Source organism: Cydia splendana, chromosome Z, assembly GCF_910591565.1.
Source record: "Cydia splendana chromosome Z, ilCydSple1.2, whole genome shotgun sequence".
NCBI lineage: Eukaryota > Metazoa > Arthropoda > Insecta > Lepidoptera > Tortricidae > Cydia > Cydia splendana.
In genome coordinates this window covers 46109811-46132000 of record NC_085987.1, presented here as the reverse complement: position 1 = coordinate 46132000, position 22190 = coordinate 46109811, and the positions used below count along the sequence as shown (strand labels likewise).

At 40.0% G+C, this 22190-nt stretch overlaps 2 protein-coding genes across 2 annotated transcripts in view; one reads left to right on the top strand and one right to left on the bottom strand.

Moving 5' to 3' along the window:
- Positions 1–8717: 8717 nt before the first annotated feature.
- On the bottom strand, positions 8718–11072 carry LOC134804958 (tubulin beta chain-like). Its single transcript, XM_063778252.1, has 2 exons — positions 10870–11072; positions 8718–10071 (listed from the first exon to the last, which is right to left on the bottom strand). The coding sequence occupies exons 1-2, from the start codon at positions 10924–10926 to the stop codon at positions 8800–8802; spliced, it is 1329 nt and encodes a 442-aa protein (XP_063634322.1). The 5' UTR covers positions 10927–11072; the 3' UTR covers positions 8718–8799.
- A 2823-nt stretch (positions 11073–13895) lies between these two features.
- The window catches only part of LOC134804248 (alpha-tubulin N-acetyltransferase 1-like), a 29444-nt gene continuing 21149 nt past the window's right edge, over positions 13896–22190 (top strand). Inside the window, exons 1-2 of the mRNA XM_063777220.1 lie at positions 13896–14097; positions 15421–15573. Of these exons, the coding sequence (XP_063633290.1) occupies positions 13994–14097; positions 15421–15573 (257 nt within the window). The 5' untranslated portion in view covers positions 13896–13993. The remainder of the gene's footprint in view (positions 14098–15420; positions 15574–22190) is intronic.

Sequence of the window (22190 nt, the reverse complement as noted above, 5' to 3'; positions counted from 1 at the left end):
TAAAAGGGCCAATACACAACAAAAATTTGTTTCTAGAAGATTGATATTCTCCAGATATTATTTCAGTCTTCATTTTTGATCATTAACATGAAATAATTATTTTTATGTCAAAGTTACTTAATATTTTTTGTTTTTCAGTAAGTAATTGTTTACTTTTTAATAATAGGCTATTTGACTACTAGTCAAATCAGTTTCTTTTTTCGAACCGTCAAAACGATTTTGCTACTATGGAAATTACCTATATGAAACACAAGCATGTGACGGCACAATCAAATCGCCAGGTGACAAGCAAAACTCACTAATTACCACCACAAGTTCATAGCCATAGTGAACCATATTAGTACTATAAGAAGGTCGATTTTTCTTTATTTTTTTTTAGTAATTAGTGACTTTCGCTTGTCACCTGACGAAATTACCTACTCTTTATAGTTTTAAACGGGTTTAAAATAGAAATTGTGTCTTAAAATAACTGCTGTCTATGTTTCTCTATTAATATTCTGGTACTTTATTTCATGAATGGTGTAAAATAATTTATTTTAAATCAGCCAAGAAAGTGGTCTACCACTTTTCGACTCCGAACTCATCTGATTGATAGAGTCGAAAAGTGGTAGACCACTTTCTTGGCTGACCGTACAGTCAAATACCCTATTGTAATTAAAAGTCTTCCCAAAGTCTCTCGACATCAAAATCCATAAAAAAACGCAATTATACGTAATTTTAAAATGCACACAATTAACGGATTTAATGCGCATTCCTATCAATGGAATCAAATTTCATTGAGCTTGTATTATTAAGTTATATTATTAAATATTAATGTTATACGATTTAATAGTAAGTTACTTTGCGTCTGAGCCGACAATATGAAGAAGATATGATACCTGATAGAGTCAGACCAAGAATAGTCTTCAGCGGATTTGATAGCCCACGCAGTGAAGTGTTAGATTAAACGTCAAACTTCTATGAAATTATAACGTATGAATGACACTTGCACCGCGTGGACTATCAAATCCGCTGCAGCGTTTTTTTGGTCCGACTTTACCATCTTAGGAATCGTAGCTGATATGGACCTAATGTCAGGAGTGTAAGGGCCACCCACACTAGCGTCTTTCGAGCGTCGTCGGCTAGTCAGCGCTATGGAAATTGGCGTCGCTGCGCAGTTGCGTCGTTGTACGTTGCGTCGAGCAGCACCCCATAGAGTTGACTAGACGCCGAGGGGTTATTTTGGCTTGGCAGAATTGTTGTTCACCCAGTCGGCTCGGATTGCTATCATGTACCACGCCTTCGTCTAAGTATATACTTCTGTCTGATAATAAATGGTGTTACGTGTAATGAATTTATTTTACCCTGTCATACTACCCAATACATTAAAGGCCTGTGCACACCGGCTTGCGTGTGCGTGACGTGCACGTGCGCTTGCGCTAAAATGTTGGAGCTGCACACGCACACGTCACGCAAGCGGTGTGCCGTCTCTCATAAGGATCTGTATACTACAACGCCGCACGCGCACGTACACGTCACGCACACGCAGCCGGTGTGCACAGGCCTTAAAGGTCAAATACGGCGTTCTCTGAACAAAAGATTTCCTTTGGAAGATTTAATCACTGCGTTCCTTAGATGCACTAGATGCACCTATCATGAAGTGGACCCACCCAAATATTTGAGAAACCGCACAGTAAATAAAGATTCCGGTTCGTTACAACCAAATATCATATATGTCACTAAACTCTCGCGTTTTGTACACATATTTAATTACGCAAACTAGTCTACCGCGATATAATTTCATTGTTTTTACCTTTAATTCCGACGTTTCAGCTGAGTTGCACCAGCTATGGTCACGGAAAGACAAAAATGTATCATAATGCCCTTTTACATATTTTACTAAATCTCAAATTGTCTTTGTTCCAAAATGCCTAAATCCCCAAATTGACTTATTTTCAATACAATAAAATGTCATAATAACATTAACACATTACATCCGATATCCAAATTGTATAGTTGGTTTGACTCTTTGGACGTTTTAACTCCTTGGGTATATTGACTCCCTGGACGTTTTGACCCTTGGACGTGTTGACTCTTTGGACATATTGACTCCTTGGACGTTTTGACCCTTGGACATATTGACTCCTTGGACGTTTGACCTTTGGACATAGTGCCCTGGAAGGGGTAAAATGAACAATAACTTCAAAAAGGTACCGAATTATGTTGACAGGCCCAAAAATCAAAATGACACTGTCTCATAATACCTAAAAAAAATTTTAACCACGCAGTAGTCATTAGAACGTAGTGATTATATGCTCTTTGGCAGTAGTAACAAGACGAAAATTGGGATGCCGTTGATAATCAATCTTTTCGCCGCCACGTCATAAAGGTCATCAGCGCCATGTCAAAAATTGCTCGTATACAAACCTGACCAAAACTACGACTTGATATCAAGTCGTGGCGTGTAGGGCACGAAATGTTCGGACTTCATGTCAAGTCAATGGCGGCGAAAGGGTAAACTTCAACAATTTTAATTATTTTCCATTGATACTGAGTTTTATATATTTACACAATGTGACGTTTTTGTATCTTGTTAATTTGATTTTTAGACATTTTCGGAAATTAAGTAATTCATCAAAGCATGATCAAGTCAAGTTTTAGACATTTTGAGAAAATGGTAGAATTGAAAATTTATCAAAACGCGACAGACGGCTCGATTCGGAAAATGAATTAGATTTCTACTAGACTTCAATAAGTTACGATACGGATAATTTAAAGATATTTGTAAGATAGGTATGTCAAATTTGACGTTTCCGCGATTCTGGAGGTCCTCTTGAACGATTTCGACAAGTTATGACTTAGATATCCAAGTCACATCTAGTCGATATCTAATGTAGATCTAGTTGATCTCTAAATCGTCTCAAGATCTTGTGATTATCTCGAAATCCGATTAGGCCTGTAAGTCTAAATGAATTATATAGTCTTTTCGAGAAACGGAAAACGGTGAAAAATAGAGATATTATATATCGCGTATTATCTCTATTTTTCACCGTTTTTAGGGTTCCGTACCTCAAAAGGAAAAAACGGAACCCTTATAGGATCACTCGTGCGTCTGTCTGTCTGTCCGTTTGTCACAGCCTATTTTCTCGGAAACTACTGGACCAATTAAGATGAAATTTGGTACACATATGCAAATTAGTGACCCAAAGATGGACATATTTTTTCATAATTTTAAAATACATAGGTTCGAAGTTATTTATAGTTGAATTATCGAGAAGATGGAATTGCATTTGTAGTGGTTGTATGCTGATAGTACAAGAAAATAGAAAATTCAAATATAGAATGCCTGTAAACAAACAATACTACTACATATGCAATTCCACGCTCTCGATGATACGACTATAAGAAAATAGCCAAAAAATGACCACCCCCCCCCCCCCTTTATCTCCGAAACTACGGGGTCTAAAATTTAGAAAAAAATACTCAAAATAGTCTACCTATTAGAAATGTGCATTCAAGCGTAAGTCGGACTTATGTACGGAACCCTTGAAACGCGAGTCTAACTCGCACTTGGCCGGTTTTCGTTTCTCGAACAGACTAATAGTCATATTAAGAATACGGTAAGTTTAAGAAGTAGGCGTAGGTAAGTCATTTCGAGCTTTAGACATTATGAGAATAATCTGTTTTGACATTCTGATATTCTAGGAACACATTATGATATTTGGCTAACGAACCGGAATCTAAATAAAATAAATTAATTATAAATTAAAAAACACGACTGCGAAAAAGCGAACTGAAAAGACAAAAATAATTTATAGTTGTGTTAGTTACCCAGTCACATGATTGATATTTTTCATTGACTGTACCTGTGTATTTTATTTCAATTGCAGTCGGGGACCTTGATGTATTGACATTTTCCCATTTAAAAGGTCCCCGACTGCAATCGAAATAAAATACACAGGTACAGTCAATGAAAAATATCAATCATGTGACTGGGTAACTAACACAACTATAAATTATTTTTGTCTTTTCAGTTCGCTTTTTCGCAGTCGTGTTTTTTAATTTATAATTAATTTATTTTATTTTATACTTTTTAGATTTTTTAAACCAACCATATGTTTTATGATTTGCACCTGGCTTTGGACCGCGTGCAGCGCGTCACATACGTCGGGCTACGCCCGACTCCTTTAGTATGAGGGCGCCTCCAGCGCCCAGATTTGGTAAGCGTACAACGTGTCACGTACGTCGACTCTTTTAGTATGAGGGCGCCGAAGGCGCCTGGCTTTGGAACGAGTGCAGCGCGCCACGTACGTCGGGGTACACCCAACGCTTTAAGTATGAGGGCGCCGAAAGCACCCGGGTTTGGTAAGCGTTCAGCGCGCCACGTACGTCGCGCTACGCCCGACGCTTTAGTATGAGGGCGCCAAAGGCGCCCAGCTTTGGTAAGCGTACAACGTGTCACGTACGTAGGGCTACGCCCGACACTTTTAGTATGAGAAGGTCGAAGGCGCCTGGCTTTGGACCGCGCGCAGCGCGCCACGTACGTCGGGCTATGCCCGACGCTTTGAGTATGAGAACGCCGAAGGCGCCTGGTTTTGGTAAACGTGCAGCGTGTCTCGTACGTCGGGCTGCGCCCGACTCTTTTAGTATGAGAAGGTCGAAGGCGCCTGGCTTTGGAACGCGTACAGCGCGCCACGTACGTCGCTTTAAGTGTGAGGGCGCCGAAGGCGCCCGGGTTCGGTAAGCGTACAACGCGCCACGTACGTCGCGCTACGCCCGACGCTTTAGTATGAGGGCGCCAAAGGCGCCCAGCTTTAGTAAGCGTACAACGTGTCACGTACGTAGGGCTACGCCCGACATTTTTAGTATGAGAAGGTCGAAGGCGCCTGGCTTTGGACCGCGCGCAGCGCGCCACGTACGTCGGGCTATGCCCGACGCTTTGAGTATGAGGGCGCCAAAGGCGCCCAGCTTTAGTAAGCGTACAACGTGTCACGTACGTAGGGCTACGCCCGACACTTTTAGTATGAGAAGGTCGAAGGCGCCTGGCTTTGGACCGCGCGCAGCGCGCCACGTACGTCGGGCTATGCCCGACGCTTTGAGTATGAGAACGCTGAAAGCGCCCGGCTTTGGCAAGCGTACAGCGTGTCACGTACGTCGGGCTACGCCCGACACTTTTAGTATGAGAAGGTCGAAGGCGCCTGGCTTTGGACCGCGCGCAGCGCGCCACGTACGTCGGGCTACCTACGCCCGACTCTATTAGTATGCGAGCGCCCGGTTTTGGAACGCGTACAGCGCGCCACGTACGTCGGGCTACGCCCGACGCTTTGAGTATGAGGACGCAGAAAGGCGCCCGGCTTTGGTAAGCGTACAGCGTGTCACGTACGTCGGGCTACGCCCGACGCTTTTAGTATGAGGACACCGAAGGCGCCCGGTTTTGGAACGCGTACAGCGCGCCACGTACGTCGGGCGTCCTAGGAAAGAATCTACAATTTTTTTTAGAAGAAATCATTTATCCAGAAAATACCAAGCTGACTTTGCATAGCATTCGCTAAGACAAAGTGTGAAAATATCATCATCATAAATGTTAAAATTAAATAAAATATACTGATACTTTCACAATTTGTTCTACCAAAGTTGGTGCAGAGTTAGCTTAGAGAGACTGCATCATATCGATTAATAAATAGAAGCTATATTTTAAACTTTTCGATTCCATTAGCGCAATTTAGAAGGTGTATTAAAAACTATGAGTAGTATACTGTACCTAATATAATAAAATTATATTTTTTTATGATCAGCGGTCAAACCCCTTCTTTTTAATGTCCCATTCAATAATAATATTTGGTTTTATGAGATAAGCTTTTCTTAACATATTTTGTCAATTCTTACTTTCTCAAACTTAACCCTTTATAAGGCAGAGACGATTTGGAAACCACTTAGTTAATAAACATTTACGGAGAAGAACATCCTCTTTATTATTTAACTATAATGGTATTATATAGCGAATATATCAGGCTTTCTTTCCTCGTTCATACTTTTTCGGTCAGTATTTAATTTTTGTGTAATTAATTAATCTATAGTATGTGGTCAATTTATGCACTATGCCTGTCAAGGGAAGCAAGCTATCGTCATTGTTTCCATTATACTATTAAAAAAAACCGGGCAAGTGCGAGTTGGACTCGCGCACGAAGGGTTCCGTACCATAATGCAAAAAAAAAAAGTAGCAAAAAAAAAAAAACGGTCACCCATCCAAATACTGACCACTCCCGACGTTGCTTAACTTTGGTCAAAAATCACGTTTGTTGTATGGGAGCCCCATTTAAATCTTTATTTTATTCTGTTTTTAGTATTTGTTGTTATAGCGGCAACAGAAATACATCATCTGTGAAAATTTCAACTGTCTAGCTATCACGGTTCGTGAGATACAGCCTGGTGACAGACGGACGGACGGACGGACGGACGGACGGACGGACAGCGAAGTCTTAGTAATAGGGTCCCGTTTTACCCTTTGGGTACGGAACCCTAAATACACGTCGCTGTATCTAATAATTTGAATTATAGCTCTTGCAATTCACGATGGCGAGTAGCGAGACTCTTATTGGTATGATGACAAGGTCTAATTTTGATAAATCCACTCTCCATCGTGAATTGCAAGAGCTTATAATTTTTTCAGTGATATTCGTATATTAATCCTACCCACTACAAGATACACAATAATGTTCGATTTACCGTATGTAGTCAATTAAACGCCAGTCTGTACAGAGCACCTTATGTTTGTTATGTCAATGTCAATGAATAGGGGTATTGGAAACAGATCATCTGAAAACTCAAGTGCACTAACAGCACAGTACAAGAACAGTAGTGAATCTTCATAGAAATGTGCCGCTACCGGCTTGAATGTGTGCGTGCGCGCGGGGCGCCGTGTACGCACGCGCTGCCACGCACACATTAGCATAATATACGGGGGAATACGGTGGCGGCAGTGTGGGCCGTCCCGCGACTATGATCGCGTGCATTCGAGTACGCTGCCCGCCCGCTCGCATTTGTCTACTCTGACGGTATCGGTAGGCCTTAATTTTTTTGATCATGACTTCGAATACAGGCAATAGTATTTTTTCTACTCGTCGACTGTAATTCTTGAATTAAGATTTCTTATACCAAACTGCAATTGGGTATTTTTAATGTATGGGCTCCCAACTCAACTATAATATTCATTTCGATACAGTTTAGTCAACTATAATGAAATTGGCCAATCACAGCTCGCCGCGATCAAGAGGACGAAACAAAACCATAGCTCAAATTAATTATTTATTTTAGGTTGTATAGTAGAAACAATTGGTTCATAAGTCAGTAACGCGCATGTGACACCCTTAATATAGCAATATCCATAGACTACGAAAACCACTTAGTGTTGCTTGTTAGTCTCCATAGGCTACGGTGGGCAAAATCGAGAAAACAACTGTCTAAAAAATTAATTTAGCGCGGATCAAGTACCAGGGCCTCATGAGTTACGAGAAGGTGTCGTTGACCAACGCGCTGGGCGCGGTGGCCGGGGCGCGTACCAGTATGAAAGTATCGCGGCTGCTCGCGCTGTTAGCTGTATACTTTTGGTTTGGGTTGTTTGTATGATTCTACAAGTTTCAGGCCTATTCGGATTTCGAGATAATCACAAGATCTTGAGACGATTTAGAGATCAACTAGATCTACATTAGATATCGACTAGATGTGACTTGGATATCTAAGTCATAACTTGTCGAAATCGTTCAAGAGGACCTCCAGAATCGCGGAAACGTCAAATTTGACATATCTATCTTACAAATATCTTTAAATTATCCGTATCGTAACTTGTTGAAGTCAAATTCTAATTCATTTTCCGAATCGAGCCGAAAGTATTATTTTTGTTGACTCGTAGAAAAAGTATTGTATACATAGTGATATAATGAAGCTTTTCAATCTCGTACCTGACTCAGGCGGTAAAACACGGTACTCGACTGAAAAGCTCTCTAGTACTATATCACGATTGCATAAAATACTATTTAATTATACTTCATTTATGAATTGATAGAACATTTCATTATATTATAAATTATAATAAATAGAAACGTAGTGCTACTCATAATACGCAAATATTTAACTAAAAATAAAAGTGACAACCCTAAGCGCCAACGCAAGAGTAGGCAAATAACTTGCCGAGCGGCCTTAGATTCACTACTGTTCTTAGTGTACTGTGCTAACAGGCTGAGTGCATATATTGACCACATGTTTTTCTTAATGATTTCGTTTTTTTTTTGGCGTAGATGTGTTCCCCAGTGCATTAGAAACATGGTAGTGTATTTAACTTTCACGTAGCATATCTGTATAAATGGGGCCTTATAAAGGGTTAAACTTAAACCCACATGTTGCGTATATATTATTAATCGGCTTTCACAGCCCTTCATTTTGATACCCTACTCGATAGGTTTGCACGATATTTTTTTCTAAAGGTTGCGTAATATGGCGTATTAAGTCCGCCATATTGTTTTTATAATGACGTCACATAGCCTATGTCACCCGGGATGACGTAAGGATTCTAATGATGTAACATACGTCTAAATCGGTTAAGGCTATCAGAAGTTAAGGTGGAATAAAGAAACTCACATACATACAAACATGAACGCTGAAAACAATACACTCTTTTCTTTGGGCAGTCGTGTAATAAACACGACCATTCAGGCTCAAAAGTAAAAAATAATAAGGCAATATTTTAATAGAAATTTATTACAAATACAATTGCTTAGGACGTAACAGTGACAACACAACTATTAGACAAAACGGACAAAACACTTATTCTTCAATATCTTCGTCAAACTCCCCTTCGTCATCAGCCGTGGCGTCCTGGTACTGCTGGTACTCGGAGACCAGATCATTCATGTTGCTTTCCGCCTCCGTGAACTCCATCTCATCCATACCTTCACCAGTGTACCAGTGGAGGAAAGCCTTACGCCTAAACATGGCTGTGAATTGCTCAGATATTCTCTTGAAAAGCTCTTGAATAGCTGTAGTATTCCCAATAAAAGTAGCAGACATTTTGAGGCCGCGAGGGGGTATGTCGCACACAGCAGTTTTCACATTATTAGGAATCCATTCCACGAAATACGTGCTGTTCTTGTTCTGGATGTTGAGCATCTGCTCGTCAACTTCTTTCATGGACATGCGGCCGCGGAAGATGGCAGCAACGGTAAGGTAGCGACCGTGGCGTGGATCGCACGCCGCCATCATGTTTTTAGCGTCGAACATCTGCTGCGTTAGCTCTGGGACTGTCAGAGCTCTATACTGTTGACTTCCACGTGAAGTTAGTGGCGCAAAGCCAGGCATAAAGAAGTGCAGCCTTGGAAAGGGAACCATATTGACTGCTAGCTTCCTCAAATCAGCATTCAGCTGCCCAGGGAATCTTAAACAAGTCGTCACTCCGGACATAGTCGCCGACACTAAATGATTCAGATCTCCATACGTCGGCGTGCTTAACTTCAGCGTTCTAAAGCAGATATCATACAGCGCTTCATTGTCAATACAAAACGTCTCGTCTGTATTTTCCACCAACTGATGCACTGATAGCGTAGCATTATATGGTTCTACCACCGTATCTGAAACTTTGGGGCTTGGAACGACGGAGAACGTATTCATAATGCGATCAGGGTACTCTTCCCTGATTTTGGAGATAAGTAACGTGCCCATTCCGGATCCAGTTCCGCCTCCAAGCGAATGCGTCAGCTGGAAACCTTGGAGACAATCGCAGCCTTCAGCTTCCTTTCTTACCACATCTAGGACAGAGTCCACCAATTCCGCGCCTTCGGTGTAGTGGCCTTTCGCCCAGTTATTGCCAGCGCCTGACTGTCCAAAGACGAAGTTGTCCGGTCGGAAGAGCTGGCCAAAAGGTCCAGCTCTTACTGAATCCATGGTGCCTGGTTCGAGGTCTACTAGTACGGCTCTGGGCACGTATTTGCCGCCAGAAGCCTCGTTGTAATAGACGTTAATGCGTTCTAGCTGAAGGTCGGAGTCTCCTTGGTAGGCACCCGTCGGGTCGATCCCATGCTCGTCGGAGATCACTTCCCAGAACTGAAAAGGATAAGTACCTAAGATGAAGAAGATCTATAGAATAAGTATGCATTAACCTTTTACCAGGCTATAAGGGATATTTATTTCCCACATACGCTTCAAATATGTGTTGTATTTTCGATGAGTACGACTGCCATTCGATCGTCATTTATGAAATGTCAACATGGCGGTCTAGCATAAGTTGCGTTCTCGCGCGCGAGTCCATACTTGAAGTCGCGCTAGATGTACCTATGGAGTCGCGCGCGAGAACGCAAATCATGCTAGACCGTAAAGGAGAAGGTACTTTATACCTCGGTATACATTAGCTATATCGCCAGACGAAAAAAATCGTAATCAGATACTACAATATGCGGTTCTTCAAAAACGCAATGCTTATGTGAAATCCCTAGATAATTAAGCGTCGAGGAGCTAATTTAACCGCTTATGAGGAGTATGCTTGTCAAGAGGCGGAAACAGTAAGAAAATCAATCTAGGATAGGAAAACATCGTGAGATCTACGAAGACAAAGGACGTTATGTTACCAAACCCGCACAGTGCCAGTGTGAACACTATTAAGGCTCCTCTTCACGTTGGGCCAACGCCAACGCCAACGAGGGACGCATTTATGCGTTAGAGGGAGCAAGTGATATTGCTATCTCATTCTACCGCATGGCTGCGTCCCTGGCCTGTGCACACACACACATACAGATGCTTATACCTGACGGCACACCGCTTGCGAGACGTGTGCGTGCACGGGTCCAACATTTTAGCGCACGTGCACGTCTACGCATACGCAGCTGGTGAAAAGAAAAATGTTACCTTTGCGCCTATCTGGTTGCCGCATTGTCCAGTCTGAATATGAACGATTTCCCTCATATTGATAACACTTAAAATTTTGATATCCAAAAATATTCACTAAGATTTCAGTTCCCCAATGGTAAATAAAATAATATGAAAAATATAAAAATTGGTGATTTCAATTAATACACGTTCATCGTACGGCAGATTTTTAATGACTGAACAAGCCAAAATATTTGTTTTTCAACTAGTTCATTTGAATTTCGAATTCTAAGATAGCCTACATTCAGACAGTATGCACCTGTCTAAATAAAAAAAATATTAAGGAGGTTAATCAATAATATACCAGTAAAGCCGGAAATACACAGTATGCCGTGGTATGCCTTTAGCTGGCACAGTCTCGGCACACTTGCATAACAGCTCTTTGCACGTGTGGCACGTGCTATGTGTTATGTGTACTGGCATGCCTGTATTATTTATTTATTTATTTATTTATTTATATTTATTAGCCTTCGAGCAACACCGGCTTCCGACACATCGGAAGGGAGGGGCCCAAGCGATATCTTACCGTACAAATCTTTCTGCCATTTTTCGCGGGGGGAAAGGTGCACACAGTCGCACTTCTCACACACTTACATACAAAATCCAATCTGTAATGACGACACAAATACATAGAAAATGACACACGTCAAAGACAAATCTTGCAAACCTCGATCTCATTTTGTGTACAGACGAGTGACAAGTGTCACAACACGCACACTAACACATTTTCGTTGAAGTATGTTATTGTGTTCTGAGAGATGAGACGTCGGATTTGTCGCTCGACTGATCCGCAATTTGTACTGAGCGAGCAAAATCGATAAATCCAACAATTACATGAGACTAAAATATAATAATTGTGTTTGAATGTAATTAAACGTATGATATGTAAAAAAAAATATTACATGTGAAATGTAACACTTTCTTTTTGTAAATTTGATGTCCCCGACCTCTTTTTATAACAAAAAACCGAGCAAACAGGCATTTTTGTGCAGCAGTGTTCACGCGCGCGTCTGGACTCGGTCTAGTGAAAAATCCAAGTGCAACTAGTTTTATTACCCGCGCTAGATTAGATTGACGCGCTAATCTTGTACCTCGGCAGAGGGGAAATAGTGCGAATGCCGCCTCCCTTCCGTGTTGCTCGAAGTTATTAGCCAAATAAGTAACACAGCATTACAGTAAAACCAAGGCACTGTGAAACTACAAAATAAAATACAATACAAACTCAATACAAATAAAAACCAAAGACAAATTAAACATTAGATTTGGACGACGACGTAACAGCGTGGCTCCGTTGCGTCGTCTGACTTGGTATAGGATATACCAAGCTGGCTGACTGGCTGGCTGGCTGGTTTTTAATTTACTAGAACTAAGTAGCTTTATTTATTTTGTGTATCTCCGTTTTAAAACTCTGGGGTCTTGCGAGCCTGGTCATTTATAAGGCTTGCGTGGGGATATAGATCCAACACGTAGAGGCCGTTTGGAGAGATTTGATGTCATGTAGAACGCCTGCTGGAACCCATTCACGGGTACATCTGGAAGCTATTGTAGAGAATATGGACAGAGTACTAGGCTATGGTTTAAATTTGGGTGGAATAAAGACTGGGCTATTGCAAAAAGTCCGGACACCTGCCAAACATTGCTTGCACAAGTTATCGAGGCAGGCGATGACTCGCCATTCGTTAGATGGGCACCTGATGTGCCATCATAAAGACGGCCAGGCGCAATACCGGCATGAGCGGCTCAGGGGTGTCGAGAGGTGTGCTGCGCTTTCTCCGAAGTTACTCGCGGCGTTATGCCCTTTAACACTTCCACCCTTGGAGCATATAGCTCTTACGGCTCCCCTCTGGACGGCCAATGAAGGTAAGCCAGAGCTGAGAGTCCTGCGGGTCCCCTTGGTCTGGCTGCGGGTCCACTCCGACCGACGAAGACACGCCGGAGACGGAGACCCTGACTGACTCTCAGGAGCACTCGGGTCCGTGGGGTCGTCACTTCCCAACAGCTCGCTACAAGCTGCCCTGCGGGCTTATTTATTTTATTATTTATTTACGAAATATTATGTAATTGTGATTTATCTCTAATAAATAAAATAAATAAATAAAACTAATGTGCCGACAAACATGGTACGGACTGCGCCAAGAAGGTTTGATCGTGTGTTCTGATATGTGTTCTTGGGTACAGTCGACGTCAATGATATGTTTACTTACACTATTGCACCTTACTCCTTTGTAATAAGGCGAAAAGTGTAAACATATTTTTAACGTCGACTGTACCTACAGAAAGTACGTTCATTGTCGTCGTTGTGTAAGGCAATCCAACGTAGGTACATCCTTATCGAATTGCACCAAAGTCATGGTATGCTTCAAAATTTGGCTTGGCACCGACTTCAAACATATCAGTTGGTAACGCATAAACTTAAAAAAGGTTAATATTTTATTTCATCCTTTTTGAAGTCGGTTTTCTTATTTTTGTAAAAACTTTTTATATATTATTTATTTACGCTGGCAGCTTGGTACAACGCCATCTACCTGTAATTGCCCAAAACGGCTAGTAAGCGAATCAACCACTTTCAGATGGCAATATCGCCGACGTCCACCTTTCACCACACTCGAAAATAATAATAATAGCTCCGAGATTGCTTCGCGAAAAGTTAATAGGTAATTCGTTATAGAATCAATAGAATAAAACCCTAGAGAAACCCTATATGTATTAACTTATATTAGTCCTTAGATGATGGCAAAGAGAAGGTAAACTTGTTAACTTGCAGAACAGGGTTCCGTTTTTAGGGCACAGAACAAGTACAGAACCCTCAAAATGATAATTACACTTTGATAGAAACTATTTTGATTATACAAGAAAATCTTGTAGAAGACAATTAATATTTAAACAATAAAATCGATTGCTACTTAATTTAAATTTAACCGGTCACACCGAAACCGCCTTGAAACCGCCTACTCAATTAAAATTTGCATAGCACAGCAACACCAATTGCGCCAGTCGAAGAAGATTTATCATACTGCGGGCGTCTGTGATTTTTGTAATTTATTGAAATATTAAAATCACTATTTAAATCGAATTTGTATATTAAAGTGTGAACCTATTAAAAATGGAGTGGATGATACCGGTAAACGATATGCTCAAAGACGAGATCACCAAAGTGAATTATACATTAATACCTCCAGGGTGCCAGGGTGATGTTCGTACTGTGAGGTAAAATTTTTAATTAAAATTTATCTCAATTGTATTCTGAGTCCCTGTATAAAAGAAACTTGACCTTTTACGGGTCTAAACAGCCGAGACACGCCTTTACAAGGATGTCAAGGTCCACTGCTTCTTATTTTGTTCGTATTTTGTCAAAAGCAATGATCTCGACTTATTTGGAGGATTTAGATAGTTTTTTTTTGTATTGCCTATACTTGGAATTATCGAGCTATAATTTCGTATAAAATGAGACCATTTAACTATTAATCGTAAAGATTAAATTCGTGGAACATCTCGAGCGTCACAGATGGCCTAATGGGCTAATAAATTTATGTATATAAAAACCTTGATAGCATTTCATTACGAAATTATTGTTAATAATCAGTGCATGCACAGTTTGAGTGTTGTTATCCGAAAGAGTTTGGTATGGAGATCTATTTATAAAGCACAAATAAAGTTAATAAAGTAAAATTATTCTTATTAATTATTACTTTTTGATTGAAATTGAACATCCTAATTGAAAATGGTTTCTTTTATCACATTTTCTCCTCTTTTCTGAATCTTGGGAACCACCTTATGTTCTGTTCTTCATGACCTTGTTTGGGTTCCGAAAAAAACGAAACCCTTATAGGATCACTGGCGTGCCTGCCTGTCTGTCTGTCACAGCATATTTTTTATTTAGTCATTACTGATATTAACCATTCTTAACTTTTAACCACTGATATACAAATGTGAGGAGTCACCATATACATTGTTCTGTTTTAGTTCATTAATAATTAACAAAAAAAATATGTAAGTATTAACTCTCTGTTAACGCTTTTATGGTGGTGTTCATAAACGAGTTACAACCCTTAATTACCCTTTTGTCTTAAATCTTAGTCTGTCAATTTGACTTACAGACGTTCCTATTTGTCACGCTACTTCAGTCAATGTCAGTGCTTTTTGTACCAAGGCTGACTGAATTAGCAAGAAACATTGTTTGATTTCCGTGAAGATACGATGGAAAATAATTAGCACTACATCTGTATGTATTTATCCTCATGCCGCCCACGCGTCAAAAGTTGCCAAGACAAATTCAATTTTGATTTGTCAAAATAATGATTCAAATTAGAATGGAACGGGAGACCTTTTTATAGGCCTCTGGGCGGCTAGAGGTTTAAAGAAAGGGATTAAACACAAGTAACCAAAAGGCAAATCATAATCATTTACAGAGTTTGTCCTGCTGAATCCTGCACCAACCATAAATAGTAATTTGATGTTGTTTTATGGTGACAATTCTACACTCACTGCAGTCCAATTTCCTTGGTCTGACTCTCTAGTATTTTTTCCCAGAATCGTGCAAGAAAGTCTGGGCAAGCTGATCGACTCCCTCGGGGAACAGTCAGCATCGGCCCAGGGCCTCTCCAAAGCCATCACCACCGCTGAGAAGTTGCGGAACGCGCCAACTCATGTCCTGTACCTGTTGAAAGATGCCAGTGCTAAAAAGTAAGTAGTTTTATCTAAATTACATAGCGTAAAGCCACCCAACTTTAGTACCTACCACTAAGACCCACAAGTTCAATATCCACACTACTTTGAAAAAAAAAATTATCTTTTTCTGTCAATCAAAGAAAAATATCGTATGTATGTATGGGATGCAAACGGAGTTACTACCTTTCAACTTTAGTGTTAATGTAATATTAGTATTAATATTTCGTCGGGTTTCAAGCAAAAGTCACTAACTAACACCATTGAAATTATTGGACAATAAACCGTGTTACAAGTGTAATAAAGTGCATTGTTACTTTAATTTTTTGATAGTACTTAGTGAGTTTTGCTTGTCACCCGAAGATTTCATATTGATTGTCACTGTGACAAGGTACGAAATGGGTCACAAATTTAATTTTTTGGCTGTACCAAGTAATAAAAAGTACAGTCACTGGCAGAAAAAAGATTGTGTCAGTTGTTTTAGCACACTTTAATTAGATGTACACCATAATATTATTATTGAAAGTTGCTGTACCGTAATAAATCCTATATGACGCATGTTATGCTAAGCTATTTATTTATATGCTATAGCGAAGAATCTTTCTTAAAATCACATTGCCTTTGCTTTGCCAGTTTACATTGAAATTTTAAACACATTTTTTTATAACTCTTCTGTATTTACGTCAATCAGAAAGTAGCGTCCGACCAAACTAACTCTTCATGGAATTTAATGATTATATTCAAGGGAGTGCAAAGTTCGCTTAGATGGACTTTAGTTAAGCGGGTTATACCTATGTTCAATTTCATGGTGTAGATTATTTTGTAAAAGAAACAAAATATGGAGACAATCTTACAGACACACACAGATTATTTATATATATATTATATATATAAATAATACAGATTGACCTAGCCCTAAACTAAGCAGAGCTTGTATTATGGGTACTAGGCGACGATATACAATACTTATACATATAGATAAATACATACTTAGATACATAGAAAATGTCCATAACTCAGGAACAAATATTTGTGATAAACACAAATAAATGCCCTAACGGGGATTCAAACCTGGGACCTCCTGCTTCATAGGCACACATTGTGCACACAATGTAAGCTTGTGTAACCTCTGCTTTAACCTCATTTAAAATGTATTTGTCTCTGATGAATAATATATTGCATTAATTCAACTAAAATGCATACAAGTTATTTTAAAACACGTTGAAATATGAATCTTAATACTATCAGCATAGTGTTCAAAATTGTACTACTCGATTTGGTATATAATTCTCTTTTGTTTTTTACGGAAGAAATGACAGACTTTGAAAACGGTTTTTCTTATGGGCGTGTCCTTTCCAAAGACCCTGGTATTTTATTTTACATTAGATATTTAGCTGTGCGCTACTGACAATAAAGTCGATTTTTACTTGTACAAATAGAATGTAATTTTAGTTGTATTATTAAGTTGTCAATGCACATAGAAAATCAATAGAATAGTTTATTTGGCAATATATTTCTATTACACGGTTGAAGTTTATAAAAGCCACTTTGCATTAAAAACTTTAATAGGTAAGTATATATACGATTTTTTAGTGCTGGATATATTGACATAAGGTATAGATTAGAGATGCAACGGATAGTTGTTTGGCCGGATACCGGAGACCGGATATTCGGCCTGACCATCGGCCGAATATCCGGTATCCGGCCGCCGAATATTCGGCCGGCGGAACTATACCTACATTGCGGTTTTTCAAGTGCGCATTGTGCAGGTTTGACCTGCTTCCTAATGAACGTTCACGCAGACACATTTCTAATAGGTTCGAAATGAGTGCGCGTGTAAGTCAGTGGAATATTTAAATTGTTTTAAAATAATATACAAGTACGATTATGACCGTGACTGTTTCTTAAATCCAATTTGTTTACTCCGAAATCAAGCAATGTTACTATCCAGTATCCGGCCGGATAGTAAGCACTATCCGGTATCCGGCCGGATATTTAAATAATGGCCGGATAGGCCGGATACCGGATAGTAACCGAATATCCGGTGCATCTCTAGTATAGATAGAGTATGGAGAGTCTGAGAAACTCACAGGTACAGTCGCCATCAGATATGCTCCGGAGGATACGAGCCGAGGTGCTCTAAAATATCTGAACACGCACTCTAGCGCCTTGACAATAGAGGCGTGTTCAGATATTTGTGAGCGCCTTGGCCGCTCCGATATATCTGAAGGCGACTGTACCAGTCCAAATTTGAGCCTACGGTCGCTGGTTTGAAATACACCCCCGCGAGTCCCTATTTATATGTTTGCCTATAGTTTATAGTAATTTATAGTGATGAACTAACATCATCAATGGACGAAATGGCGTGCTTTTACCCTTCACCAAAGAGAATTTGAAATAGAGAGTTACTGTCATGGTAAATTATGTAGCTACAGTACATTTACTGCCATCATTCGACAGACGATTAAAACTGTTAGAACGCCCTTTGACTTTGATCATTATTCTTTCACTGATATGTGTTAACTTATTAATTATGAATATTAACGCCATGTACTCGACTATAGGCCAAAGGTATGGTGCAGTCTTTTCTAGCAATGGCGCTATAACCTTCAGCCTACTCTCGAGTAGATGGCGTTAATATTAATATTTAACAAGTTGGCGTTCTTTATGTTGTCGAAAGATGGCAGTAAATTTACAGTGGCTATGTCGCAGTCGGATCGTATAATCCGCCGTATTACATTACGGCTAGCCGTTTTCAAAAACAGAGGCGTTTTGAAATGCGGCGGATTAACGATTAGCCGGATTGAATGCGGCTGAATGAGAATCCGCCGGAATGTATTCGGCGCCATACGTTCTTCAACACGGCTAGCCGTAATGTAATACAGCGAGTCATTAGCCGCCGCTTTGACAGTTTTTAGTTCCCATTTTTAACACCCGTGGCGCTGCCTGACAAACGCTGGGGTGTCCATCAAATCTGGAGTTCGTCGGACTGTTTCTTTTCAAAAAACATTTCCTACGCAACTTAACTAGACGGAGCTACGCTTCGCGGGGCTCCTATTTCTGAGCGGTTTGCCCTTCGGGCATCTGAAGCTACCTAACGAACCTAACCTACCTACCTATTGATTTAGTGAGACGTCCGTGAAAACATTACACTTTGGGGAAAAAAGCGTAGGTAGGTAAGTAGGTTAGGTTCGTTAGGTAGCTTCAGATGCCCGAAGGGCAAACCGCCCAGAAATAGGAGCCCCGCTTGCGGGGCTCCGTCTATTTAAGTTGTGAAGGAAATGTTTTGGAAAAGAAACACATGTAGTGCGGTGGGACCATGGTAAAAATAAATTAAATTGCAAACATTGTCAAACTCCGGTTACGTAGGCGACCGAAAGAACTGGTCACTCTACAATCTAAAATAGTAGTACGATGCGGTTAAACGTAGGCCGCCTTATTGAAGAACGTATCGCAATGACAATCCGGCTAATCGTCGAACCGCCGCATTTCAAAACGCCCCTGTTTTTGAAAACGGCTAGCCGTAATGTAATACGGCGGATTATACGATCTGACTACGACAGCTACACAATTTACTTTGACAATCCATCTCTATACACTCTATTCTCTTTGCCTTCACCAAACATCCCTTAGGGAAATTCATCTATTATTGACCGGTCCAACAATTTGTACACTCGGTCAATAGTGGAATGCCGTATTGCTGACCCAGTGAATTTAATGTGGCCAATCAATATGTGGGCGATATTTGTTATTTCCCGGTGGAAATTATACTTTGATTTATATTTATTAAATTGCCTTTATTGTTATTGTTTATTAACCCCCGACGCAAAAAGAGGGGAGTTATAAGTTTGACGCCACATTATCTGTCTGTGGCTAGAGCTCTCAAACGGATGGACCGATTTCGATGCGTTTTTTTTACGTGAAAGCGAGTTTCAATGCGGCGGTTCTTAGCTATGATTGATAAAAATCTCACCAGGAGTTTTTAAGAGTATCAGCTGTTTTCCAAACTGATGTAAGGCATTTTTTGGCATAATTGCGAAGGGGTATTTTAAAATGTTTAATTTAATAGTTATCGATAGTTTAATAGTTTAATTCAATCAGAAACCCTAGTGTATATTTCATTCGATATGGTGACGTGACGTACGCGTTTGTGTTAAGTGTCATTTTGTACGGGATTTGAGTTTCCAAAACGTCCCGCTTGGCGCGCTGTTCAAAATCCCATACAAAAATAGACATAGCGCGAACGCACATCACGCTATCGAATGAAATTTACACGAAAGTCTATTTTTTTATTCGGTAGACTAAAATGACATTTCCTAGTATGAACATAAAATGTCATTTCATAGTATGAAATGTCATTTTAGTCTACCGAATAAAAAAATAGACTTTAGGGGTTCAGGTTCTAATGCGTTTTATCAAAAACTCGATTGATCAAACATTATTTTCATGACCCAAATTCACATAATAGCTAACTCAAGGACATCTCGAAGGTTGCTATGTAATTCGATTTAAGCAGCTTTCTTTGAAAACGTTTAGCAACGTCATGGTGTACTATTGCATAATGAATCGGCCTTGCATTGAAAAAGTTTTTGGCAAAAATTTCATTTTTGGTACAAGCTTTTATCGCTGACTGTACTTTTCTTACGACAAACAACTAATACTCTTCGAGACTATTCTAAAAACCCCTAACACAATTAGGTTGCGTTGTTTCATCACAGATTTCATATGGCCACCTCCTGTCTCCATCATCAGATCAGCTCGATGGTAGCATAATATTGCATTGTCATCCGATTTATATACATGCATGCAAAATTTCAGCTCAATCGGAAACCGGGAAGTGGATCAACTTACAAGTTTTGATTACAACTACTTATTTAATTACTTGCAAGATTTGATTACAGACAGACAGACAGACAGACAACGGTCAGGTGAAACTAAATAAAAGCTTTTAAAAATAGAAAACTAGCGGCTCTGAGGGTCTACCGAGAACCACGATCAACGTGTTGCCTTCCTGTGACACTTATGTACGAATTCACAAGTGTGACAGAGAGGCAACACGTCGAACGTGGTCGGTAGGCCCTCTGAGCTGTGCTGTAGACCTCGTGAACTCCCGTGCTCTGATAATTTGAAATAATAATGTTTGTGTTTTTATATCAATAATAATGTTCAAATATGGTTTAAATGTTAATTTATTTGTGTGTCTGTGGCGTGTCGCCATTAAGTCACTAGATTAAGTCAAGTCTCCACAGAAATCCAGCGCCACGGATTTACGTGGCATTAAGTATGCTAAGTGGGAATCCTATTTTAGCGCCCAAATATTTTTTTATGTCTGCATGCCTTTCTTTTTTATGTACCTTCGACAAAACTGTTAACTTTCCATCGGTAAACCTTATTTATTTAGAAATTTAAATCAGGCAACAAGGACCATATTACAAATACCGTACAGACTAACATACATATGTATTTTCACCACACCAGCTCGGAAAGGCTTACTTAGCACTTCAAAAACTGATGGCAAAGTTGCATTTTATTCACACGTGAGGCAAAGTAATTACCTAAATGCAAATTTTGTGTTGTTTTCTTTTGTTTGCTGGTAGAATTGACTTTTAAATGATGATTTTGGATGATAAATATTTAATAACATTAATTTGGATTTGATTTTGTTTTATATTTTACATTTAATATTTGCTTCGGGTTGGTGTGGTGAAAAGTAATGAAATGTCATATTTATTTACACAATTTGTATTAGGCATAAAAAACGTATTTTGGCCCATTTGACGTTGTGAAGCTGCGCGCAGTATAACTCCACGCAGGGTCATATATGAGCTCCAGTCAGACTTCTTTAGTTATTCTAGTTAGTTGCCCTACCTAGTTACGATTTTAAGTCGCAAAACAGCTATAGGAAGGACGCTTAGCACAAGGAACCCGCCTGTTCCTATCTCTATCGCACGCCCTGTCACGCATGATGCCGGCGGTCAAGGACCTGTACGAATGAGACAGCAATATAAAGGCGCCAGGCCACCAGCATAGCTTGCCCTGTCAATCCCTAGAATTGTGTCAACTTTTGTTTTTTAACCTTTTGAACGCCACAGACGGCAATTGACGTCAATGCAAAATCGTGACAACGACGGCATTTGACTTCGATCGTATTTTGATGAAAATCTACTGAAAAACACCCCACTTTTAGGTTGGCATTATTTATCCACAAAATTAAATTTTACCCCCGTGGCGTCAGTGGCACGGCAAATGGATGCGCCGTTTGGCGTTCAAAAGGTTAAATGGAATTTTATGGATGCCAGCCCTTTAAACCTCATAGAAATAGGGGCAAGCTATGATGGTGCCATCTATGCAAACCTTTGACAGTTGCCAACACCATTATACGATATTCTTCGTGCTAAACGTCCTTTCTCTACCGAGCTAACCCTAATGCGCCTCGGAGCGAAAAAACCATTTGGACGGAACAAACGACCAACGGTACTTCTACTATTATGTGACGTTTTCAGACAAAAGATACCAGATTCGACGGTCGGTACGGCAAAAAAACCATAATTGACATGCGAAAAAACTTACCTTTTGCTATTAAACTGGCAAAACGGCACATTCAGAAGGTAAATCAGGCTTCATACGATCATGGC